Here is a 25970-nt window from a genome sequence, read left to right on the forward strand (position 1 = left end):
TATAACCTTCTTCATTCACCATTAAGTTTATTTTCACTTTGTTTTCTACACTGGTCATTACGTACAAAGAAGTGAAGACAGAAACATTGTGATGCCCATTAAATAGTTTTTATTCCTTAGGACATGAATTGCATTTCCACTTGTTTACAGTACTGTAAAGTGCAACGGTATTCATCTCCCCTCCTGTGCACATGTTCAAGTATTTAAAATGCCCAGAAAATGGTTTTTATTTTTACAGCAGCTCAGTTATGGAGTTTTAATCTGGCAAAATATACCCAGATGTGCCTACAGGTTTGGGTCCTTCAATCTAACCCCCACCTGGGGGTCCTCCAATACTAACTGCTAGTGGAATGCATTTCCCAGTGTCTTTAGTCCACCTCCTCAATGGTTGGTCCAGAAGAAGCTCCACCAGATGGAGGAGCTCCACCACCGGGGAATCCACCAGGCATCCCGCCAGGCATCCCACCAGGCATTCCTCCTGCACTCTGGTACAGCTTGGTGATGATGGGGTTGCACACCTTCTCCAGCTCTTTCTGCTGGTGCTCAAACTCCTCCTTCTCAGCCGTCTAAAAAAGACAAAAGCTCAGTACCTGCCGCTCTCACTAAGTGGATACAGCCCAGAAGTTAACTAGCACTACCTGGCTTCGGTATTTCAAGTCTGGGCTTATTTTTAGCCTGTCTTCAGCCCCACCAAGTCAGACTTGCACTGGGCTAGACGCAACAATATTTCTGCTTGGTCTAGTTCCAACAAAACCAACCTACTGATTTAGCACTCCCTCAAATCACTCCTAGAGCTTACATTGCTCCTGGAGCAACAGGAGCTCATTTAACATTAGAGAAGATCGTACTTGCAAGCTAGCCAGCCTGAATTATGAGGAATCAAAAGCTGCATGCTTGCAAGCTCTGGTCGCTCAGACATCCAAGGAAGGTACTTGGACCAACACAAGTCTTTCGACTTCTGGTGGAAACTACGAATGGCTTTGGAATCACTTTCATCACAGCAACCAGTAGCTCTCCTCCATCCTCCTGAGCTTTTTTGTGGCTCAGCAAGACACTAGAAGTAAACACTGACCAAACATGGAATATGACATACCTGATTCTTGTCCAGCCAGTTGATGATTTCATTGCATTTGTCCAGGATTTTCTGCTTGTCCTCATCAGAGATCTTACCCTGGAGCTTCTCATCTTCAACAGTAGCTTTCATGTTGAATGCATAAGACTCCAGGGAGTTCTTAGAAGACACTTTATCACGCTGTTTCTCATCTTCTGCTTTGTATTTCTCTGCTTCCTGAACCATCCGCTCAATGTCTTCCTTGCTCAGCCGGCCTGCAGAACACAGCAGCGTTTCAGATCACTGTTTTCTAGTCAGTCATTTTTTGTGGAGGATTACAGCCTCCCACACATTACAAATTCTATACTTCAAGTTGGCTTGGGCAGGCAAGCAGTAAGAGGCCCATAAACTATCAGGTGCCCTCATCTCAAACCACTTCACGGGCCTTCTTAGAAACTCATGGACTACTGCACTAAAAATAAGACTCACTGTTGTAATTCAAGGTGCACATACATTAGAGCCAAGTTTTGATAAAGACAGAATGCAGAGTTTGACAAGCCGAATTTAAGCAGCTAGCCAGTCTCCCACCCTCAGAAACACACGATCCTTACCCTTGTCATTTGTTATTGTGATCTTGTTCTCCTTGCCAGTGCTCTTATCCACAGCAGACACGTTCAGGATGCCATTGGCATCAATATCAAAGGTTACTTCAATCTGAGGTACACCTCTGGGAGCAGGGGGAATACCAGTCAGCTCAAACTTGCCCAGCAAGTTGTTGTCCTTAGTCATAGCACGTTCTCCTTCATATACCTAGGAAGAGGAACCAGCAAATTAACTCCTAAGTTTGACCACACATTATTAAATCACAATGAGGTGCTACCCTGAAGTAACATGGTCGCTCAGACATCCAAGGAAGGTACTTGGACCAACACAAGTCTTTCGACTTCTGGTGGAAACTACGAATGGCTTTGGAATCACTTTCATCACTGCAACCAGGTTATTTACTAGCATCCCTCACTAACTGCAAAAACACAACACCTCTGGCCTAACATTTACTTCAACCACTGGAAGCGCTGACAGGGTCGTACGATTATGAGTGCCTCATCAGTTCACCCCAGTGTTGCTTGCCTACCTGGATCAGCACACCAGGCTGGTTGTCGGAGTAAGTAGTGAATGTCTGAGTCTGTTTGGTAGGGATGGTGGTATTCCGTTTGATCAGGACTGTCATGACACCTCCAGCAGTCTCAATACCAAGAGACAGAGGAGTCACATCCAACAGCAGCAGATCCTGTACGTTCTCAGACTTGTCTCCAGACAGAATAGCAGCCTGGACAGCTGGGGAAGAGAAAAACCATTAAGAGCCCTGCAACAGATACACTGCACGCTACAGTTAAGCCCATGGCTCGCTCAGACATCCAAGGAAGGTTTTGGCCATCATTAGTAGACTTCTGGTGGAAACTACGAATGGCTTTGGAATCTGATTCATCATTGCAAGTCAAAGTAAGCTTCTCACTGCTTTGAAAAGCTTTACTGATTGGGGTGGAAGACCTAGGGCCTACACTAGTACTGCTCTGCGACTTCAGTTCAGACAGTACTGAGTTTGCCAACACCGCCACCCAACAGTTTTAGCATTTTTGTCATTACCTGCACCATAAGCCACGGCTTCATCAGGATTGATGCTCTTGTTCAGCTCTTTGCCATTGAAGAAATCCTGCAGCAGTTTCTGAATCTTTGGGATACGAGTAGACCCACCAACCAGCACGATATCATGGATCTGCGATTTGTCAAGCTTGGCATCCCGCAGGGCCTTTTCCACAGGATCCAGGGTGCCACGGAACAGGTCGGCATTCAGCTCTTCAAAGCGAGCTCTGGTAATGGATGTGTAGAAGTCAATACCCTCATAGAGAGAATCAATTTCAATACTGGCCTGCGTGCTAGACGACAGAGTACGCTTTGCACGCTCGCATGCAGTGCGGAGGCGACGAACTGCTCTCTTGTTCTCGCTGATGTCTTTCTTGTGCTTGCGCTTGAATTCGGCAATGAAGTGGTTGACCATGCGGTTGTCAAAGTCTTCTCCACCCAAGTGAGTGTCACCTGCAGTGGATTTCACTTCAAAGATGCCATCTTCAATAGTCAGAATTGACACATCAAAGGTGCCACCTCCAAGGTCAAAGATAAGAACATTCCTTTCAGCACCAACCTGGAAGAAGAGATCAACTTTCATAATGCAATTCGTTTTCTACTGCTAGTTTAGCAGGTTTACTACTAGTTGGACATCAGGAACAGTAAGTCACTCCGTCGCATACCTTTTTGTCCAGACCATAGGCTATTGCAGCAGCTGTCGGCTCGTTGATAATTCGCAGTACATTGAGCCCTGCAATGGTTCCAGCATCTTTTGTAGCCTGACGCTGAGAGTCATTGAAATAGGCTGGTACAGTCACTACAGCGTTAGTAACAGTCTACAAAAAAACAGCAAGAAAGTCAATTACATATGTTAAATACTCATGGATACAGAATTATTAATTACATTTCACTGCAGTCCTAAACCTCACCTTCCCAAGATAGGCTTCTGCAATTTCCTTCATTTTGGTTAAAACCATGGAAGAAATTTCTTCTGGGTAGAAACTCTTTGTCTCGCCTTTGTACTCCACCTGGACTTTTGGTCTGCCAGCATCGTTCACCACAGTGAAAGGCCAGTGCTTCATATCAGACTGGACAACAGAATCATCAAATCTACGCCCAATCAACCGCTTTGCATCTGGAAAAGAATAGTTGGCCATATTAAAAATGTTCTTCACAAAGCACATGAAGTTCTTCCTAAAAAACAATGCACAAAACTCTAGAACACTATACTTAACCTGGAATTATTACTGCTTTGTCAAGACCCAGCTGCAGGCACTGCTAAGTTTCACCTCTTGGATATGTACAAACTTATCAGTATCACCTCACAGCCACCACAGCAATGCTACAGCTGCTGTACCATAAACCACAGTGCAGGCTAGGAATTAGACCGAGACACTCAGTCAAGGCCACTTAACACTAACTGCCAAGAACCACCTGCAGCAAGACAAGTTTTAACTGCAAGGCACATACTTTCCTAGTACATAATAAAAGCTTAACTATTAGTAACACAGTTATATTATTCGGACTAAGAACAAATTAGGAGTTTTAATTTCCAAGAGGAAGCTTTAATCCTGCTATCAGTCAGTAATTCTTATAAACAAGAAACATCTACCATCACCATGCTAAGCTACTGCACATGAAGTATGCAAATCCTGCAGCCTTACCAAAAACCGTATTGGTTGGATTCATTGCAACTTGGTTCTTTGCAGCATCACCAATCAACCTCTCTGTATCTGTGAAGGCAACGTAGCTTGGCGTGGTCCGGTTACCCTGGTCATTGGCAATGATTTCCACCTTCCCATGTTGGAATACACCAACACAGGAATAGGTGGTGCCAAGATCAATTCCGACAGCTGGTCCCTTCGACATCTTGTCTGAGGGTAGGTAAAAAAAGAAAAGAAAATTTAACTGTGAAACAGAACTCGAACTGAAGCGTTCCATTGGTCTGTTATCCCACGTTCTACCAGCAACTGCTCTTCAGCGCATACGGTTAATGCATTTAAAAGCTCTACCACTTGGTGTCCAGCCGCGGTAAAGCCCAACCACGTGGTACAGCACATGGCCTGGGACTCCATCTCCCATCATGCACCTCCCCGCTCGGATCACGTGGCCGCAGGCGGACATCTTAGCTGCTGGGAACCGTAGTCCCCGCGTCGCGTGGGCCGAGCTTATCAGGCCATGTGGCCTGGCACAGCCCCAGCCCTGCTGCGACACGAACCCCCCTGCACCCGTCGGGGAGACGCAGCGCCCCCCCCCCCCCGGGCCCTCGGGGCCCCAGCCATCACGTGGCGGTCCTGCAAGCCCGCTCCTTCCCGCCCCCCCCCCCCCCCCCGCCAGCTCCAGGGACTACAAAGCCCAGCATGCTCAGCCGCCCCATGGACACGGCTCCACCTCTCCCTCCTCCCACGCAACCCCAGGCGTTCCAAGCGGGAGGTAACACGGGCGCTAGAGTCTCCTCTTATCCCTCCACCCCGCGCCTCCCCCACCCCACCCGTTCCAGGAACACAGAGAGAGAAAAATCGGAAAAATCGCCCTTAGGTCGGATTTAGGAGAAAAAAAGCAACACCACACGAAGGTCTGCAGAACCACCCCATCGAAAGGGAAAAAAAACCCATCGCCGCAGCGACAAAAGGGCCTCCATCCCCCAACCCAGCCCAGCCCGATCCCCCGCAACGCAACGGCCCCTCCCGGTGCAAGGGCACCTCGGACGGCGCCCACGCCGGACCACGGCTCCCTCCCCCCCCACCGGGCCACAACCCAACCCCCGCCCCCCACGCCGGCAGGCCCCGTTACCTGAGACGGCGCGGACAGGCCCGAACGCGCGCAAGCAAGACGCTCCGGCAAAGCTGCTGCTCAATGAGACCGCTCGGCGCCCGCCCCGCCGCCTTTATATACCCCCTCAGAACCTTCCAGAAGCGCCCGCCTCTGCTCTCCGCTCCAGCCAATCCGCTCGCGTATTCCGCCTACCTTCCCGCCAATGGCCGTCAGCCGGAACCCGCACCCTTCGTGACGCACACAGGAAGGGGGCGTGCCCGCCGGCCGGCCGGTATTCTCGAACCTTCATGCGCTTTCCGCTCTCCCCCACCCCAACCGCCTACCGCTCCGCAACGCTCGTCCCCCGCCCGCAACGGACGGGGGGTGGAGCTTCGCGTGCGCGGAAGCCAATGAGAGCCCTCCAACGGCCGCATGCAGGTGACGACACCGACGACCGTAGGCTGAAGGAGGGGGCGGGGGCAGAGAAAGAGCGCCGGAGAGCGAATGGCAGCCAATCGCAGCACGGCGCCGGAGGCTCGTTTGCATATTTCGCGCGCGAGGGAGAAGGCGCCTTGGGGTGGGAATGACCAATCAGATCCCGGGGCTGGCGGGTTGATTTGCATAGAGGGTGGCGGGTTGCGGGAAGGGGGAGCTCGGCGGGGGGGGCACAAAATGGCGGCGCGTGCGGGGCCCGGCAGGGAGGCTCCGCCGTGTGCCGGCCCCGGCCCTCCCATCGTCTCCGGGCCGCCAGCGCGGCGCCGCCGTGCACCCCCTGCGGCGGGCCCGCTTCCGTGCCCCCGGTGTGAACGGTGGGCCCTGCGGTAGCGGTCCCGCACGCTGCGAGCGGGCTGGCGGCAGCGTTGTTCGGGTACGGCTCCGCGCAACGATGTCCGATTAAACACAATTAAGAGCAGAATTAACGGCAGGCGAATCACATCCAGCCAGAAGCGAGCGTTTGGCTCCACAGGAAAGCTGGAGGTGCAAGGGGCCTACCGTGGGGCAGAGCCCTGGGCGATCACCCTCTGCCCCGAGAGGAATGACAGCATTTCTCGTTTTTATGCTTGCAACTCATTCCTAACGCTTCCCAAAGGCTTCCGACAGCATTCACTTCAGTAAATCTCTCTCTGTACGATAATCTACACGAGCAGCGTGGTGCTGCTTTAATCCTCCATGGTCTGTTTAACAAGGCAATAGGCAATGTTCCCTGATTTCTCCCCACACCCCCGTTCTTGCCCAGGCAGAGGACACCCACGTTGTCTGCGGCGTTTTAGGGCGACACCGGTTCCTCCACAGAGCAGAATCCAGCCTCCGCAGCATCTCCAGTTTTTCTCGTCCATAATCGGTGCTAATGCACCAAACCAAGCTAAGGGACAAGGTGACACCCCTTGGTAATGTCAGTGCTGCTCCCTGCATGCTCTCAGCGTGACTTACTTCAGTGGAAAGGAAACGGAGGCTCTGAACAGTGGAAAACCGTGGCTGTTCAGCGTCCTTGGGGATCAAGCAGGCAGATGGACGGCCGCAAACATTCAGCTGGTCTCAGCGCCTTAGGCTGAAAGCTGATCAGAGGTCATAAATCACGTAAGGTCAGGCTCTAGCAGGAGTGCTGTGAATTGCATCAAATGTTTACATGGCATAAAACGCTGAGCGGAAAAGTCAGAGGGAGTTGCCAGGAGGAGGGCTACAGAAAAACCGTATCCTGGCCAGCCTCTGTGACCCCACGCAGTGGGAAAAGGGGCAAAGGAACTTCTGTAGTCGGGGGTAAGAACTGCATGAAAAAGCATTTCTGGTGCTCTCTTAATGCTGCCCACAGGGTTGGCCTTAGACAAAAACTCTCCTGGTAGCTGCTTAAAAGTCCAATATTTGGGGGGGGTAGGGCACTAACAAATCTGTCCTTTCAGCCTTATCCCAAACAAATGACTGTTTGTCCTCTGTGATGCCTTGCTGTGTGCAAGCCTGCACCCTGAGACAGACAGGTGTCAACATCTCTTTCTTTCATGGCAATTTTGAGCGACCTCTACTAGGGAACATGACGCAGTTACCCCGGATCAGCACGCAGCTGGGAACCCATTATCAGACCACTAACGTGCAGATTCTCACTGCTACATGCCACCAGGCTCCTGTGGCAGATGCGGTGGGTGTGCTGACCCACGGGAAGTCACATCAAGCAACAGTTTATGGCTCCTGTTCTTGCTCTGCCACGCACAGGGCTGGACCCTGAACCGGGACCTTTGGGTGATGACAGAAGGCGTAGTTTGGAGTTGGAACTTGGGTGTACAAGGTTAGAGACAGGAGGGGCAGCAGGAAAAGGAAAGGGGCTCCATATCGTAGAGCGTTGTCACTCTCCTGTGCCTTTAAAGATAAGGGTGGTCAATACAAACCATCACCCCAGATCTGACCAGGTATGGCATGCAAAGCGCACTCCACCCTGTCCAGAGTACAGGCTGCTGGAGCACTCAGCTCCCAGGCTACACAGGAGATGCTTCTCAGGAGGCATGCAGTGCTAACTTGCTCTAAATACATTGTGCACCAAGTCTCATGGGAGCAGTGCTGTTAGCAAGGGATTGCCTTTGCTTTTTTTTTGGTTTTGTTTTTCTAAATCGTGGGCAGAATTTCAGTAGGACCTAAGAATAGCACTACCTGCACCTTGAAATTAAATAGTGACATTTAGATGTGCAACCGTACTTCGCACAGCAGACTGATAGCAAGTGAAGGCAGCCTAAAACAACAGTGAGTCAGTGCAGGGAGGAGGGCAGTTTGGCAAATGACTCATTACATTAGAAATTAAAGGGTGTTGACATACTGGACAAAAGTAGCTCATTTACTGTGTATCAGAAAAATTAAGGCTCAGCAGGCTGGACACTGATAAGTATTCTGTGTGGAGTTTTTTCAAATGATGAATTCCAACATTATTTTTTGAAGCCAGTTTAGTACATTAGAGATCAAGCACTGCTTCTCCTTTAAGCGTTTAAAACAGAATTGGGAAGAGAGTGGAGATTATCAAAGACCCACTTCCTATTCACAACGGCAGCATTTGTTACTTACACAACACTTGCATTTGCATGCCCCGGTTGAAGTTTGAAAATCACGCATTTCTAAGGTGGTCCCTTCCCTTTCCCACCGTGTTCTCCCCCTTCAGTGTGTCAGTACAAACTGATCCAGGTTAAAAACCCAAGATTCCTGATACTGTACAAAAGTATGCAATTGCACAACTCCTCTCAAAATGTGTATCGCCTAATCAGGATTTTGGATGTCGTCAACTCAGAAGTGAGCCAGTAACAGCGTTTCCTCATGAATCAGGGATAGACAGGAGGACACACCTATGAGACCACTGTGTTTTGTTTTAAATACCGTGTAATTATGTTGCAATTTTTACCCAGATTTCAGTAAAGAAGATTGCTGATGTTGGGAGACCTCTGCGCAAAACACCCCCAGGGAAAGATGGCTGAACCACTGCAAGAGACATCAACCACAGTCACGTTTAGTTACCCTAAATTCCACCTACATCTCCCTGACTGGAGATTCCTGTTAGCTAGTTCAGAATGTTTATCTGCAGAGATCTAAACTGCCTGAACACAGCTCTTAGTTGTTCAAGGTTTCATTGTCGTCTCACGCACAGTTCAGGAGATGAACTGAAATGCACTGGGTGGTTCAGAAGTAAGGTCGCAGATGCGGGAGTAGGAGGGCAGTGTCACCGGAGGTTTATATCTGTGCTGTGTCTGCGCTGGCACTGTTTGCCATATTAGCTTGAAGCATCTACATCCTCAGCCAAAATATCTCAGGTGAAATAGCTGCATGGAAGTCAAAACACCATTTACTTCATCAATACACCCAAGGTTTCACATATTTCATACCATGTCACATAATTCAGACCGAAAAAATACCCAGGACAAAGACCAGCTTCCCCACACTTTCTACGCAAATGCGCACGTAGTCCTTGTCAGCTTAAAAAATGGTATTTTTGACTCTACTTTTTTCCTTGGATTCAGCTTGACGGCATGTAACATATCATACCACAAGAAGATGGAGCATTAGTACAAGTTTAGTTGAGCTGCAGCACTTCAGCTGCAGCACATTTATTTATAAAACAACCAACCAAAAAAAAAATTATTAAATCATTGATTCAAAGGAATCAATAATAAATATTTGCTTTCCTCTGAGTTGTTCAGACACAGTACAAGTACACCAATTATAGCAGGTAGAAGAGATGTAAGCTTAGTTTAGCTGCTGAGAAACAAAAGAAAGCTACATAACATTGTATGCATTTAATCACACTAGTAGTAACTGGTATATGACAGTAAATGCTTTAAGTACACTATTTTACAAAAGAGAGTTTGGCTTATGGTTCATTTGCTTCCCTTGTGCAACTCCTGATAGTATCATCTGGAGCTCAGAAAATGTCCCTTTGAAAACAGAATACCTTTGAAATGATCTCTTTCTCGTATTTCCTTTGAATAATGAACTTTTCCCTTTGGGCTTCACGCTAGCAACTGAAGTGCAGAATTGACTTTGTGTTCACCTGCGAGATCACTGATGTGTGGTCTGAAAAGCACCACAGCGTTTCAGACTTAGTGATTTTAAATGACTGTGGTGCCCACATTTTCTAACCAGGGCCACACATCTTTGCCTCTTTGTTCCATGGCAGGAGAGGGCCACGGTGCTTTTTCTGACATGGTTCGTATGCAGGGCAGTCTGCACATGCCCGGACAGCAGGCACGCGTACCGCCTGCTTCCCAACAGGGCTAGGAACAGCCGGGAACGATCACACACACCAGGCTTCAGCAATTGCTTCCAACTAACTTCTTTTCCCCAAGGTCCATAAACCTTTCATCCCATGCAATCAGACAGATAGCTCGTATGACAAGGAGTGACTTCTCTGCTCCAGGAGAGTTGGAGACCAAGAGAGGGCTGCCACGGCTGATCTGTCCTGCAGCCTATTTCCAAAGGCCTCCAGGAAAGAGACTGCCAGGAGCAGGCTGGGCAAATTTTCCTAGCCGGCAGCAAGTGGCTTCTAGGCTGTAGACAGAGCATCCTCTTCTTTGCTAATTGCAAGTCTGGCCTGTGACTCAAAGCTAACCTACAGCATTTGGTACTCGGACTGTAGCCAGCTCAACTGGCTCTTTGAATTGTTACCCTTATTTTGTGGTAATAAGCTTCTGGTTGCTCAGGCATGTATTCTTTACTGAGAAGAGCACTCCTGTTTTTATATGCATAGAATAAGTATCCTCAGATGCAACACAGGTAACATTAAGCACAATAAGCAACCATAGAAGAAGCCACAAACTACTTTAGCAGTCCTGCTCATGCTCTTCTGGACTTTCCCAGCTCTGGAGTACCTTGTAAGTGCTTTGGAGTGCCTAAGCCTTCAGGGTCCAGGAAAAGAGCAACTGCAGAGGAATCAGACACTTACAGCTGCTGCTTCCGAGCAGTGACAGCCACTGCCAAATCCACCAAAACACAGCTGATCCAGGAATGCGCCTCTGGAGTATCCAGGGAAACTGTCTAGGTAAAATGACACAGTATCCAACACTAGGAGCTGTCACAAAAGTAGAAGCTAATCAAAGATGTCTCCTTTGTTTAAATCTGTGACTCAGAACTGCCTTCCGTGCACAACAGATCAGTACTTTGTCCTGCCAAGGGTGGCTAGGTTGACTCTGGGGTAGAGAGAGCAAGTGAAATTTTGGTACATGTGATGAAAATGGGTGACTGCTCCTAGGAAAAGAAGTTCTCAGATAGTATAGGGCAAGTTTGAAAACTATTTCCCATAAGGAAGTAGCCCAAGCAGGGCTTGGCTTTGATCAGATTGTCTAAGATCTCAAGCAAAGAAGCTAGAATTCTGGGTCTCAGTCAGAAAAGGAGATTAATTACAGTCCCTGGAGTGAAAGAATTATAGATATGTGGTTCTTCTGTGCTGATCCATCTCCTGTAGACTCATTCCACAAATTGGAGAAAACCTTCCCTCCCTCAAATGAAAAAAAAACCACCTCATTTTTTTAAATAGAAAATGATCAGTCCAGGAATACAGGAATCTAGAACCTACAAGCTCAGTGTCTTGTGTGTAGCAGTGGTCAGAGCCAAGTCCTTCAGAGGAAAATATAAATGACAGAATTATGCAAGCATCTGCCTCCAGAGGAAGCCTGTCCCTATCTCCCATTGTTTCCTATTGGCCTTCAGCTTGAAGTGTAAGACTTTATAGTCCTTGGAAATGTTTATTCTGGTTAATTTAATCACAGAAAATATTTTTATGATTCTTGCAATTTTTTAAGAGTCTTGCTAAGGTTTAAGCCTCAACAATAGTACGTGGCCCAGTGTTTGGTGTAAAAATAGGACAATGCGCACAAATATTTTCTAATGGAAGCAGCATTGTGCTTGTTTACCTGTCCCTGGTGTATTTTCCTCACTATGTGCTCTGTCACTCCATCCTTCAGTCTTACCTGGATGCCTGAAGGTCAGCTCAAGAATGCTGTTCGTTCAGTCTTGGGAAGAGCTCTCCATAAGGCCTGTACAGCGTGGCTCACCCCAAAACTGGTGAATTCACAACCTGGCGATACCAGGTATCTTCCAAATGCTTCGTCCAGGCTTTTTGGTAGATTAGTGGCCCTCACTTTTTGAGGTACTGCCTTCATTCTGGATTCAGTGCCCAATTCTCATCACTCTAAGGCTCATTTGCCACAGATACCACTCCAGTGGAGTTACTGCGGCTTTGCAGTGCTGACCACAAAAGCAGAGTCAGGCTACTGGCCGTATCTCTCTGGGTGCATCGTTAAGTTTATTCTGGCAATTAAAGCACCTCTGTTTCCTTGACATAAAGGGTCCTTTCTCTTTAGTACAGAGGTTAGTTCAGACACTTGCCTTAATACTGCATCTCTTGACCTTTTCAAGTGATCCTTTAATTTCCACTTTAGTTACAGCCTCCAAAAGTATTTAACGAGAAGACTGAATGCAGAAAACGTGAAGCGTCTGTCAGTTCCCTTTGAGGCTGAACACCAGACTACCCTCAGCAGAGAGTCTGCCTCAAAATCTTCAGATAAGACAATGCATCTTTGAGAAAGTTCTCCAAAACCAGTACAAGAGACTTTTCCCTCCCCACAAAACCTCTCTGGAATATTACGCGTCCTTATGTCTCTGTTGATCCCTTTTAAAACATCCTGAGGTTTGGCTTAATTTCATTTGTACAGCGCTTAGCTGTTGCAGTTTTAAAATGCTCTGTGTTCCATTTCCAAAAGAGATAATTTTAAAAGGCGGCTCCCTTTTCCCTCAAATGTATCTTTCTTAAAAAAAAAACTTTGTTTCAGAACCTCAGTGCTGGAAGATGTAAGAAAGAGTTGAGTGGGAGGGCTTCTTGTGGTGTGAATAATCACAAGTGATTAAAATTACGCTGACCAGGAAGATAACTAGCTAATCTAACAATTCCTATGTGGCTGGTGGTATGTGAAGTGTTTCTGGACAGCAGGAGTCTCCAGACGGCTGGTGAGCAGTCACACGGTCTGGAACGCTCGGCTTTGGGCAGGCACCATGACTAGCGTTGCTCCCATTTTCATCAGGTTAGTATAGTCGACTTTCTTTGGCTCAATTTCTTTTCCTTCCATCTCCCTCTGGCTGTACTGGGGAGGAGTTAGATGGGGAGTAGCTTCCGTTGACAAAGTCCGTTGGCTGCGAGAGGCACTGTTGGCTGTCGACCTGGTTGAGGAGGAACCTGACCGCGAGCTCCTGGAACCAGAGGAAGAGGAACTGGGCTTGACAAGATGGGCCTTGGGTGCCTCTGCGTCTTCTCTGCAATCAAACAGATGACAGGGCTCAAATACCACGAGAACAGAAACACTTACACATTTTACCAGACTGAATTGCTGCTGCAATAAGCAGTTGCTTATGGAAGCTGCAAATCACCAGGGCATATTTGTCCAGCAGTTTGAGCAAGGTACAGGGTTTTCTGAATTCTCTGCTATGTAACTTTGTGGACTGAACTCCCTATTGCTCTGTGGAGCTATTGGTCAAATGGATTTAGAATACATGTTGCACACGACCGGCTCTTTGTTTGCGGCTTTGAGGTCTGTGGAATGAATGCCAAGTGTCAGTGCAAACAGTTCAGATAGAACTGTCTGCTCTGTAATCCTTACTCATAATGACAAATGACCTAGACAGGACTAGCTGAGACCTGTTCTTTTAGTTAAAAAAAAATGTGGGTAGTGAAAGAAGTGCAAGAACTGGGCCCAGAGAGAGAGAGAAGAGGTAACAGTCACACGTGAAAAGGTGATAAAAGATGCTGAAGCTCAAACTAAAAATAAAAAGGCATGCAAGATTTGAAAGCAAAGAGAACAGGAAAAAGGGAAGGGAAGAAATCAGCAGAGACTGCCTTCTTGCTAGCAACCTGACCATCAGGCAGAGTAATCAGCTGCTGAATGTATTATAGAGATGCCTAATGGTACACAGATGTTGTACGAGGGCAGGCAGTCTTTTACAAATAGACATAAGGATGGAACAAGGCAAGGGCTTTCTTCAAGGGCAGGAGCAGCTAAAACTCATTCCTGGAAATTTCTTTTTCCAGTGCTTTCCTTCCTGAGAAGTTCAGGCTCGATTGACTAGAGACCAATCTCTGCTTAGGGGAGTTAAGTGGCAGACCTCACACGCATGTAACAGATGAGTTCAAAGAACATGCGTCAGCATTCTTGGTACACCCGCTCAGGGCGAGGCTTCTCAACTCTGCACACAGCAGCTCAGGGGATTTTTCACTCTGAGCTAAATCCAGAAGCACAGTTGTTCAAAAGACTCAAGAAAGACTGTGAGAACCTGCCTGCCTCATAGCATTCCCAACAGAAATTGCAATTGAAAAGAAAAAAAAAACCACAAAAAAACCCTCTCAGAACCACAATGGACAAGTGGGTTGAATTTAGTACTGGAGAGGATTATGCAAATGCTTTAAAATGCTGAAATTGCAAGTGTGCGAGAGAGTATTTTGTTGAGTTTTATGCTAATTTGTCCTGGGGGTAGGGGGGAAAGACATTTTCACCTATCTAATTTTCTGGAAAGTCTTCACAAAGATTCTCACAGTCAAGAAATTTGTCACTGATATTTCAGGGAGACTTTAAAAGCTTTTTAGAACAACCTTTTAAGACATTTATACCTAGGTTACTTAAAACTGTAGTGAAAAGATGCATGAAACTGAAAGAACAGAGGGTGGGAGGTGGGGGATTAAATAAAAGGTGTTACCTGATTTCATTTGGTGCCTCCTCTTCCTCATATCTCTTCTTTTCTTTCCTCCTTATTGTCAGCCTCACCACCAGGAAAAGGAGGGAAAGTCCCACCACCACGCCACAAACCGCTCCAGCGATCATGCCGATATTTTGTGCATCTGTTGTCCAGAAAACAAATGTATTAGTAAACTCTCACTAGGGTCATATGGTCAGATTCTAGTCCCCACTACACCGTATAGCACTGAGTATAAATCAGAACAGAATGTATTAGTCTACTTATTTAGGCGTGTCTCCACACAGAAGTTGAACCAGTTTATCTTCAGGCATTGTTTCTAAACCTGAGCTAACAGTGAGAAAAGTATTCACCTCTGGAAGGGTGGGATCACAAGTGCTATGCCTTCAGCTATGGGTCAGAATTGAAATGAGGAGGAAAAATCCTCTCATAAGAGCACAGAACCACAGAAAGTACAGAGACAGACAAGACAACCCACATGCAAAACAAAGCACCAAGCAGTTTCCTAGAGGCAGAAGAGTGTTTGAACTACGAATGTTTCCCCATGAGGATTTTTTTTCCCCTTCAACTCACCCTGAAATGATTACAATCCACTTGCAGAATGAATTATTCAATTGGGGGAAAAAGTGACCTGAGGGGGGTAGAAAGGAAGGAGGAAAGGAAGACCATACTATGCAGATGCAAGGCATTTTTCATCCAAAATACCAAAGTCAATGAGAGAACACTTCCTAGCGTATACGGGCCCTTAGTTGATACTTTATGACAACTTCTTCTGATAAGAGTGGTTAGGTTGGGTTTGGCTGAAAGTTGTTTCCTTAAGGCTCGTCCCTATGGAGGGTTTAGCAAACCAAAGTGAGGTTTTAAACAAATTCAGTTCAATTGGCATAAAAGCTGCCTGGACGCTTTTACTTCAGATGCCTGAGGCGAACAGGTTTTCCTTGCTACACGACCATATTCCAGCTATTTCAGGCCTGGCTGGGCAGAAAAATTCCAAAGTTATGGAATCTCCAAGAAGAGACTTCTCTATTAGCAGTATTGTATCACAGAGGTTCTAGCTCCTGCTGATCTACCCTGAGAGCTGCACATAAAAACCTGCTAAACTGTATTGTTTGGATTTGCCCTCAGTGCTGGTGCTAAACTCCACCCTTTTCCTTGCATGCATTTGCAAAGGACACAGGTACCTAGACATGTACACACCCTTGATGGGGTTAATCAGGTAGGACACTGATTTTAATCTCTGGTGTTCAGGACAGAATTTATTAAATCCGCATTAAAAGGAAACTCTGTCAAAAGTTGCTTTTTATTCTGCACGTTACTTCACATCAAAGTCAGCCTTTCCAGCTGCCTTTAGATAGTTTACTGTCCCAAGTGCGACAGATATATAATTTGGAATTGGACTGATGGAATATCCACATGGAGATTTTATACTTGAGTAATCTCCCGCAATCACTCCAGCCAGAAGTACCTCAAAAGCTGGAGACTCTGGAACCTCTAACTCACCGTTTCTTCCCTCGTATTTCATTAGTCATTCTCAAAATCAAAATGTCTAACAGACCAAAACATCTGAGCCCAGATGATATTATTTACCACTTTAGGTTATACAGAGGACTGCTGTGCAAACCGTAAGTGCAATAAATAAGAACTATTTCATGCGATACAAGTATGAAAGGGCAAAGGTGTGGCACAGAGTTTACTAGTCAAGATGGGACAGCTGTGAAGCAGCGCCGCTCATATGGTGGTGCAAATACTAGTTGTGAGCCAATACTTACGCTGCACTGTCACCTGAACAACACAGCTTTCTTGTCCAGCCTCATTGGTGGCAATGCATTGGTATAACCCTGTGCTCATCTGCGTAAGATTCTTCAGTAGGACTTGCCCGGGATTAGAAATGTCTGAAACAGGAAAAACACCGGGATTAATCAAAATAGACTAAGAAACCTTAAGAGCGCATAGGACACAGAAGCACAAACTGAACATCCGGATCAAATCAGTTCAAGAACAATCAATGATGCTTCACAAGAGATCGTTTGTCAACCTTCAGCAAAACACTAAACAAACTCCTGCTGCACTTCCTTGTTCAGGGTGCAGCACACCACAACATCCAGCTGCAGTACTGAGAGGTACTGTTATAGCGTTGCTATCACTGCCACCAAGTGATCGCCATTTAAAAAACAGGCATGGGACTGTACATATGCACGTGGGCGGTTATCTGGCTTTGAGTGTACCGAGAGCTCTAAGAGGAAATGACCTGACTTACTGACTCTTGATGTAGGTGGGAGATGTTCAGCTCTCTCGTCTTCCTCATTTATGCGCTGCCATCGGTAGGAGATGGGTGCAGTGCCAGAGGCAGAACGGCACTGCAAGGACAGTTCCTTTCCTTCCAAGAGCTCCCCTTCTAGCCAGCATTTGGGCTTGGAAGGTTTTTCTACAAGAAACAGAAGACAGGTCATGCAAATGCAGCAGACTATTTTCTCGGTGGAAACCCTTTTTTTGGCAAAGTACATAATTTAAGCAGCTTCCAAGAGCTGCCTTCTCTGGAATGCATTAAGGAATTACACCAGTGATGTTTATTAGGGGACTTTAGCTGCAACTGTGCGCAACTTCATAGTCTAAGAAGTGGAGCTGGCTGGCTCAGACATAGAAATGACACATTATAATACTCTGGGGCAGTTTGCCTCATGGATACTTGCATCAGTGGAGCTGTATTACTGCATGCCTCTTTTAGGTACTATTTAGAGAACATCCTTTCTCTCCCCCTACTTCTCCATTTCTTCCCTCTCCCCACAGCATCTGGCAGGCCACAGCACTTCTTCCATGGGATGACAGTGTATGTGAAAAAGCCAACCAATAAACTGAAATCAGGGAAGAGAAATGCTAACCCCGGCAGCTTATTTGTCACCTCCACTGACTTGGATCAGTTTGGGGTCCTGGGACATGAACCCAGAGTCCTCAAGCAGGAGATCTGGACAGGGCGATTGCCAGCTAAGCTAGAATATCAGTCTAGTTTGTGTGATGAGATCATAGAGATAATTTGGAAAGAACAGTTCATATGATTTTGCAGGTGATCATACTTACCTCAAAACAGTTCTTTAGGCTCTTCCTGTGTCCTGTCCTTTGCCAAAAAATGCAAAGGCAGATATGGAGTTGGACAGTGAAACCTGATCATGAAATGTCTTTGTATTTATACCCTGCTGAAAGAAATCTCTCTCCAGGAAATGAGTCTAGCGATTTTTTTTCTTTGGAAGAGCAATAAAATGACCTTACCTACAACCTTCAGGGTGATGCGAGCCCATTCGTACTGCCCAGCATTTTTAACCTTACATATGTACTTCCCCGCATCGCTGGACTGCAGGGATATGATTTGTAAGGATGCATCTCCAGCAAGGAAGTTGGATGTGAAGGAAACGCGCCCTTTCTGTTCCTCATTCAGGTCATCATAAACACGGCCTCCAGAGTAAGTGATCACCTGAGGAGCAGAGACAGTCACTGATCAGCCAGTTGTAATTTTACTTTCACACGGAACAAGAAATCAAAGCATTTCCAGGAACTGCAGGCTAAGGTTCTGCATGGTTAAGTGACTTGCCAAGGGTCACACAGGAAGCCTGTGGCAGGGTGGAGAATTAAACCCGGATTTCATGTCTGAGACTGATATATAAAACTGTATTTATGCTAGAGATTTATATTGGAGCATTTATACTAGTGTCAAAATAGACATCAGCTTATGTCACAATATATAAAAGTAGTCTTTAATTTTGGCTGGTTTTGGCTAGCTAATTTAAGTTACTGCAGACCTGATTTTTCTAAGTACTAAACTACTATATTTTTTCCTGAAACCAAGGTTTCAAAAACTGGGCCTACAAAATCCAAGGTCATTTTTGAAAACCTGAAGGGCAATTCTGAAGTTTATCCAATGATTACTGATTACATAACAGTGTTAGTTTAAAGAAAACTCGATTGTAACACAACCTGTTCCAATACAGCATGCACGAATATCAAATAACTTTTATACGTTGTAAATCTCTCTAAATAAATCAGCTGTTTTCTAAACACTGCTTACTTCATCAGAATAACTTGCAAAGATCATCACAGAAGTCTCTTTAAATCAATAGCTGCTGCTGCTGTCAACATAGAAATAAGACGATTTTCTCAGCAGATGCTAATCATGGCTGAACCTACCGCTTTTTGTACTGTTTCAGAAATGTGCAGCAGCCACTCAATATCCAGGCTTCCTTGCTCCAGGAGGCCCAGGTGGTGGTGACAGGGCAAAGTCACGTTTTCTTCAGCCACTCTCTTAAATTCAGTCTGAGCCTCGGCCAGCCAAACAGAACAGGAAGCTGAAAGACAGATGCCAGTGGTCAGAGGCCAGGATTAAGGATGCATCTCAGCACTGACAAGTGTTGCTAGCTTAGGTTTCCCTGGATTCTTCTTCATTTGCTTCACAGCATCAAAGAAAATCCAACAGCTTGGCTTCCTGGACAGATTGCAGCTGATTAAAGGAGACATCTATACATACATAGGCAGTTAGTTTCACACTAATATTTAAGCATGAAGAACAGATGGCTTCACGCTCCAGAGCTGTCAATACTAAAGTCGCACCCACATCCTCTATGCACTCAAAATTTCAGATAACCTCCTCGGTTTTGCCTTCACTTTTTATCACCTTAATTCATAAGCAGTATTTTCACCCAGAAGACCTTCAGAGCCCATCGCTTTATTCCTATGTCAGCCTGACAAGGCTTGGAGTCTCTTCCCTAACACTGGATGATGTTCGTTGCATGCATTTCAGCACTGGAAATAAGAGACCAGCCTGGGAACAAGAGGGTTAACCTTAAGAAAGGCAGGGTACAAGTAGGTTAGTGAAGTGTCTTTGAATAGCAACGTCAAAAAAAAATCGTAAGTTGTCAAAAACGGTTTGTCAGGATTTAAAAAAAAAGGGGGGGGGGGGGAATTGCCACGCTGAAGCACTAGAGGGAAGCAGAGCCTTTTAAATGTTAGCCAGTAAAACCCAAACCGCGCGTTCACTCCCTAAAACCTGGACCAGGAGATGGTGTGCCACAGAAAAACATGACGTTCAACCAGCACTACGTTAGTCAGTGACTGACATTGTGAAACTCGCAATTTCTTTCCGAGTTTCTTTCTATACTGCATCCCTGCTAAAACTGAACAAAATCAGGGTTCGATTCTTGGCTTGCCCATCTCCAACTTTTGATAACACACGGACTCACCATGGTAAGTTCAAACTCAATTAAAACCGACCCAAAAGATCAGAGGTATGGAAAATTACGGGCATTTAGGTCAGGGACCTCCCTGGTCTGCTATGACACCAAATAAAAAATTTTCCAACCAAGTTTCCATGGGGATTTCTGGAGCACAAATGCCATCTGCCTTTTGTGTATGAATCTTCAGAGTGCAATTGGGTTCTTCTTAAGTTTTGCTGTGCAAGAAGAAAGACTAAAACAATTTTTTTTCCCCTGTGAAATGAAGTGAGATGAAATATCTTGCTTCTTGCACCAATTATTGTGAAACTGATGAAAACTGGGAGAATTGGCAGCACTAGGAAGTCACATGTGTGACTGAACACACAATCCTGTGATTACATAGCAAGATTACTGGCAAGAGCATAAGAAGCTCTACTTACATAGGCTGAATTTTTTCCTATACTTGTATTTAAACAGTGGATCTTTAACCATCCCTTAAAGGTAAAGTGAAAAAACCCCCCAGGAATAATTACATCTAACATGACACTTCCTCAGCTTTTTCTGTTTCTTCAGGACCAACTCTGGTTTTAGAAAATTCTTTCTGTTCCTGCTTCCATTCTCAGATCTGCCTCTGAGTTGTTAGCATGACCATCCCTCAGCTCCTGAGCTTCTGATATTTAATCAATACTTGCCAAACGCTTCTATAAAAGGTATCATCTACTATGTGCATGCACGTGTATAAAACACTTGGAATTTCAAGACAGGTGGAATTCAAGACAGGTGGAGCCTTGCAAAGGATTAACCTCTTCTCCCCTACACAGATCTCTGCATGAATTGATGAAAGCTCCTTTTCAGCCACATTAGCTGCTTTCTTTAAAGGGAAAAGTAATCCAGTTTATCACTGGATTCACTAGTCTCAAAGCTCCATCTGCCAAATACAATTATACATTCTGCCTAAGATGAACGCCTGCTTTCTCCTGCAGCCCACATTGCTGCGGGCTGCCTTCATTAACACGCTGACACTCACTAGATGACTGATCAATAAGTTTAATTTAAGCACCACACTAGTGAACATTCACATAACATTTGCAACATTTTCAAAGTCTTGTGCCAGTGGAGCACTGAGGTTTTGTGCACACCTCACAGGGCATTCTACATTTTAAAATGTAGTTTTACATTAAAAGCCTTGATCAGGATTATAAATCACCTTTTGAGGGAGTATAACAAGCATCATTTTCATTCCTCTCTGGCTTGGACAGACTGTTTTTAGGAGACCTCACACCTTGGTCTGGTTGTTGCTGCCCCCAGCAAACACGCTCTGGATTTGAGAAAGAGCCCTGTGCCTATAAGCTCATCTTCTAAATGGGAGTAAGATCCGGGAGACATCCAGTAAGAAAGTGACTGCAAGTTTCTAAAGCACCCTTTGTTTTTTCAAAACTACATGCTATCAGAGATAATTTGGAGCTGATTTACCACTGAACTGATAACCAGATTGTCACGCACACTGCGTACTTCTCCATGACATGTCTGTCTTATTAGGAAAAAACCCACCTTGTCCCTTTAGTCCTTATTAGTTCTTTAATAATGCCCATGAACTGACAAGGAAGTCTGTAAGTTTTGCAGGTGTTCTAGACAAGACCCTCACTTTATTTTCTTTCCAGTCATCTATACCTGTACAAAGTCAAAAGGAAGCTCAAAACACAGCTTCATAAAAGTACCCAACATAGGGTGCCAGTTATGGAAATTACCCATGAAAAATCCAAAGAGAGCTCAATGTGAACAAACCCCATGCCTTTCAATAGTTTGGGTAGGGTCTCACTGTAGCAAGCAGTGATGAAATGGAAGTTTACCTTTAGATATGTGCTGGAATTTACAGTATATGCCTCAGAAAGAAAAAGGAACTAGAAAACATATCCAAGTCCCCTTTAGGTTATTTTAAGTGTTTTGTTATACAACAAAGAATAAATGCCCTCTGAAGTTCTCTTGTATTTATGTAGATGAGACCTGGCAAGAACAGGTCAAAGAAATGAGATTTTGCTCATAGTGCTTTTACTATACACCCCCCGCTCCCCCGTTTAAGTTTCATTTAAATGAGTACTAAAGGAGAGTGTCTGCTTATGAACAACCCCTTACAGCAGCAAACACCTCAATATACTGGCCAGGACACACATGGGCTAGATTGCAAAAGCAGCTTGCTCCTGGCAAGCACTTCTGCTCTGCTGGATGGGTGCGCAACCGGCTCCGCACTTTTCCCCCTTAGAGAGCTTCGCAGCCACACGAGGGCAGAGCCTGCTCAGAGTAACGCCTTAAGGGCTGGCTCCAGTAGACAATAGATTAAGACAATAGACGATTCTTCCCAGAAGTCGGATCCAAGAGTCTCGCTCAGTAATGCCACATACATGCAGGCTCTGCAGTTCTTACCCCAAAAAAGCTCTTCCCCTTCCACATCCTGTGTGCGGCTCTTTATGCTGCAAAGAGCAATCTGGGAATTGCTTCTTTCAGCTTTACTCAGGCCTTACTCAGCCTATGTCCCATGACTTCAGATGGAGGTTGGTTTGTTTTTCCTGCAGAGCAGGAATCCTAAACTTATTGTGACTGCAGCATTTTGGCAGCATTTTGAAAGCACCGGCCGCGGGCCTGAACAATAGCGTTGGGTGCAGTGCCAGGCTTGCTGACACACCACAGGCAATGCGATGTTCTGTATTGGGGGGGGAGGAGACCATTGTAATGTTTAAATGTTTGCTCTATTGTTCAGAGGACAATAACTCACTCAACACCCTGCAGACAAGAGAGGAAGATTATTGTCTTTCATCCCTCACTGATGTTTTAAATATCCAAGAAGTACAGGGCAACAAATATTTTAAACAATACCAAAGCTAGCACACCTAAACAGACAGTACCCAAACAGCACAAGCACAAATTTACTAGGGGAAGGGCACAGACTGGGCCAGGGCACACATAGGGGTTTTCAGCCCTCTCAATAACAGGCCATTCTGCCTTGCATGCATAGCAGATTTTAAAGAAAAAAAAATGTGGACAATATCCTGCATCTTTCTCAGGCAAAGATGTCAGTCACAGTATTTCCCAGAACTCATTTCAACATTTTTAAAGGACTACTGATTTTGAAAGTATATTATAAGAGGGTTTGAACTGCAGAAAAGTCAGCCCTTGAGATGGATGTAGAGGGAAGGAACCATCTCCTGTGCAATGCAGCAAGTGCTGAGCAAATTGGGACTGTATATTTGGCCTTATCACAGATTATGACCATCCAAAGTAGTGTTTTCATGTCTGAATCCTTAACATGATCACACATGGTTTCATATACACACTATTATGAAGCTCAGTTTATTTTCATGCCCATCCACTACCAAGTATATGTATATACACAAATGCACATATATACCAACAACATCAAATATACATAAACATACAAGCAGAATCAAAGTGAAAATAAATGTTTTGCTGACATTTTTATTTGTAGGCAAATTCATGTGCTAAAAGCTAAAGAGCTTCCAGATTTAAATCTTTCATTAGGTTCAGAAGAAGGTTTGAATTAGGGAGCAATGCTAAATATAGATTATACTTTTTAAAAAGTAATAAGTTGTGCTATATCACTTAACTGCTGGAATTAGGAGGAACAGCCTAGAAAAGATTCAGAGAATTGAGATACAAGAAATCCATAATGATGCTTTGTAAACTTGGCCCAAACCCTACCTACACCAAGTTCATTTAAGATGTGAATATCCAAAATGGGTCTTGAAAAATTCCAGTTGCTCCACGAACATCTGTGAAGTTTATCCTTCAGCTACACTTTCTATAATTTATTTTGGCTTTTTATCAAAGGTGACATTTGCAACAGTCTATTCCAAGACACTGATGTCCAAGGAGGAGTAGAAATGCAACCCGTAATTTTCCTGCAACTCCAGACATCCTGTACTAGCACCAGGGGGAAGGGACTCAGGAAGCAAGCAACTCAAATCTGCTGCTGAAGAAAACTTCCTTCAATACAACAGCAAAAGCAGGAATTCTAATAGTATCTACACACACAGTTTATAGCACTGTCTGGACAATTTCCATTTCACCTGTGATAGGTGCTCTATCTGCTTTTGTTCATTAATATCAAAATGTTTCCTGGATGAAAGTGTGACAGGAACAGTGAATGGCCACTGTTGTCAAGGTGCATCACATGCTTTCTGAAAGCAGAACAGTCCCCTACAGACAAGTTCTCAAGCGTAACCAATAATTTTGTGGTCTGATTTTGAGTCCTTCTTGGGATACTCTTAAAAACTATTTTCACATCTGTGTGATTCCACTATCTGAAAATAGGGTCCTTCTGAGAAGGACGTTTTGGTCCTGTAGTCCTCTGAGTAACACACATTCTTCTCAAAATCCAGGTAGGCTGTTGGAAAAAAAAAACCAAACAAAAAACACCTCAGTGCATCCAACAGTTCCATGCTATAGCTGGTCTCAGCTAGACCTGCAAGCTGAACTGCTTGTATAAGTACTTTTAGTCAAAACGATCCAAATTCGCAAAAACTTTCTACTTAAACAGTTTAAATCAGCCCAAAGAGAATACATATCCACAGAATCATTCAGGCTTGTAGCGTTCCTGTAGCTGAATAATCCTGCACATTTGACTCACTTATTCTTGTGCTAAAAACATTTATCCTACTCAAGAAAGTATTTGAAAACAGAGTATGTCTAAATTAGATATATACAAGAATAATCTGTTTGAGAGTTAAGAAACAAAAAGCCCAGGACAGCCTGCCATGTTGCAACTTTGAACCACTCCTTCATGCCAGGAATTTAAGACATTTCACATCTGCTAGAGTTTGATCTTGCTGCAGTCTTGCAGGAAAATATTTACTAAGCTTCTTTACGGAAAAGCAAAAGCCTGCCCCCCGCTCTGTCCAGTGGTCATTACAGCGGTAATGAGCAAAATCTGAGCATTTTGCAATAAGCAAATTTAGAATTTTACATGCTTAAATAGGAGGCTAACAACTACTTTTATGGCCAAAGAATTACATCTTGAGTAAAACTTTCAGAGATGCTTGAGTGACTTGGAAGCTCAAATCAGCTAAGTGCTAAAGACACTACAGACACTAGTTCTACAGTTAAGTACTTAAGGCTCAGTAGGCGTTAAAATTAAGCTCTCTATTGAGAAACCAAACATTTTCCTCCCACTATTACTGTTCAGTAATGATGACAGACACATGCACATTAAGGCTTTTATCTCCCCTTTGACTCTTTTCCCCAGTATTCTGCTGTGGATATACCAAGACAGTGGATAGCTATGTTGGTTTGTTCCAGAGCTGTAAGGAGAACCCACAAGGTCGACACCCCCTGCTCACTCTCAGACCACACTAACCCTAACAGTTAGTTACCCTGACAGCATTTTAGGCCAAAATAAATATAAAATGGTGTCTCCTTACAGACAGCTATTTTGCATTCTTTGCGCAAGGGAGGAGAAGCTGGGGGCAGCCGAAGTCTCCTAAGGATAATTAACTCAGCCAAGGCTGTGCTCTGGGACATCTGCTTTCTGTATTCCTTGGCTGGCAGAGACAAAAAGGCCAAAGGTCGCCTTCTCCCGAGAGCTCAAGCGCTCCAAGTGACCAAGACCTGGCCCCCAGTGCATGCTGCCTGCAGCCTGCTCCCCTCTGCCTCCCTTTGATTTCAGGAATTTGGTTGTGAAGCAAAAGCATCTCAAATAAGAAAAATGTGAGCTAACAGTCAGCTCCCGCAGGAACAGGCTAGCTGTGTTAAAATAAAGAGGTCAGCCTATCCCCATCCATATCCACATAGCATTGCAGAGGTTCTCTGTAATTGGAACCACATGTGCTTGGGGCTGAGGTTTGAGGAGGCTGTTAAAACAGAAAGCAAAGGGGAAGAGTCCTGCATGTCGCAAAGTTTCCAAGTGGTGACGTGAAGCATTTGGAATTGAAACTGCTGAGGAGCTACGAAGGCCCAAGGAGAACAGAAAAAGCAACATTTCACAAAGCAAAGCCTCTGATTTCTACAGGTTTGCAACAACTAAGCAAGAGTGCAGGAGGGGGCTAGAATTTGGCTGGTGATACCAACAGAAATATCACCAGCTGCAGAAGCATGGGGAGGAGTTGGCCACCAGTCCTTCCCTGGGCAGTCTT

The 25970-nt window shown here is 45.2% G+C and overlaps 2 protein-coding genes and 3 non-coding genes across 8 annotated transcripts in view; all 5 read right to left on the minus strand.

The window, feature by feature from the left end:
• Nucleotides 1-92: 92 nt before the first annotated feature.
• On the minus strand, nucleotides 93-5514 carry HSPA8 (heat shock protein family A (Hsp70) member 8). Of its 3 annotated transcripts, XM_050910864.1 has the most exons (9): nucleotides 5468-5514; nucleotides 4339-4548; nucleotides 3604-3809; nucleotides 3358-3510; nucleotides 2696-3251; nucleotides 2184-2386; nucleotides 1663-1861; nucleotides 1094-1326; nucleotides 93-566 (listed from the first exon to the last, which is right to left on the minus strand). In XM_050910864.1, exons 2-9 carry the CDS (start codon nucleotides 4541-4543, stop codon nucleotides 369-371), a joined length of 1953 nt encoding a protein of 650 aa, XP_050766821.1. In that variant the 5' UTR covers nucleotides 4544-4548; nucleotides 5468-5514; the 3' UTR covers nucleotides 93-368. The 3 variants fall into 3 exon arrangements, with proteins under 3 accessions (XP_050766821.1, XP_050766820.1, XP_050766822.1); XM_050910863.1 differs by lacking the exon at nucleotides 5468-5514 and having other exon boundaries at nucleotides 3346-3510; nucleotides 4339-4587; XM_050910865.1 differs by lacking the exons at nucleotides 1094-1326; nucleotides 5468-5514 and having other exon boundaries at nucleotides 93-475; nucleotides 1798-1861; nucleotides 4339-4601.
• LOC127025930 (small nucleolar RNA SNORD14) lies at nucleotides 908-1004 on the minus strand. The gene has a single exon (XR_007767729.1). It is a non-coding gene; the product is annotated as a small nucleolar RNA SNORD14 (small nucleolar RNA).
• On the minus strand, nucleotides 1947-2043 carry LOC127025929 (small nucleolar RNA SNORD14). The gene has a single exon (XR_007767728.1). It is a non-coding gene; the product is annotated as a small nucleolar RNA SNORD14 (small nucleolar RNA).
• Nucleotides 2455-2545, minus strand: LOC127025928 (small nucleolar RNA SNORD14). Its single transcript, XR_007767727.1, has one exon. It is a non-coding gene; the product is annotated as a small nucleolar RNA SNORD14 (small nucleolar RNA).
• Nucleotides 5515-9466: 3952 nt separating the features above from the next.
• The window catches only part of CLMP (CXADR like membrane protein), a 44661-nt gene continuing 28157 nt past the window's right edge, over nucleotides 9467-25970 (minus strand). For both annotated transcript variants that reach the window (XM_050911029.1, XM_050911030.1), the window contains exons 2-7: nucleotides 18806-18963; nucleotides 17894-18095; nucleotides 16887-17054; nucleotides 16399-16521; nucleotides 14633-14774; nucleotides 9467-13198 (exon numbers count right to left, since the gene is read on the minus strand). In XM_050911029.1, coding sequence (XP_050766986.1) covers nucleotides 12904-13198; nucleotides 14633-14774; nucleotides 16399-16521; nucleotides 16887-17054; nucleotides 17894-18095; nucleotides 18806-18963 — 1088 coding nt within the window. In that variant the 3' untranslated portion in view covers nucleotides 9467-12903. The remainder of the gene's footprint in view (nucleotides 13199-14632; nucleotides 14775-16398; nucleotides 16522-16886; nucleotides 17055-17893; nucleotides 18096-18805; nucleotides 18964-25970) is intronic.

Source organism: Gymnogyps californianus, chromosome 25 (genome assembly GCF_018139145.2).
Source record: "Gymnogyps californianus isolate 813 chromosome 25, ASM1813914v2, whole genome shotgun sequence".
Taxonomy (NCBI): Eukaryota; Metazoa; Chordata; class Aves; order Accipitriformes; family Cathartidae; genus Gymnogyps; species Gymnogyps californianus.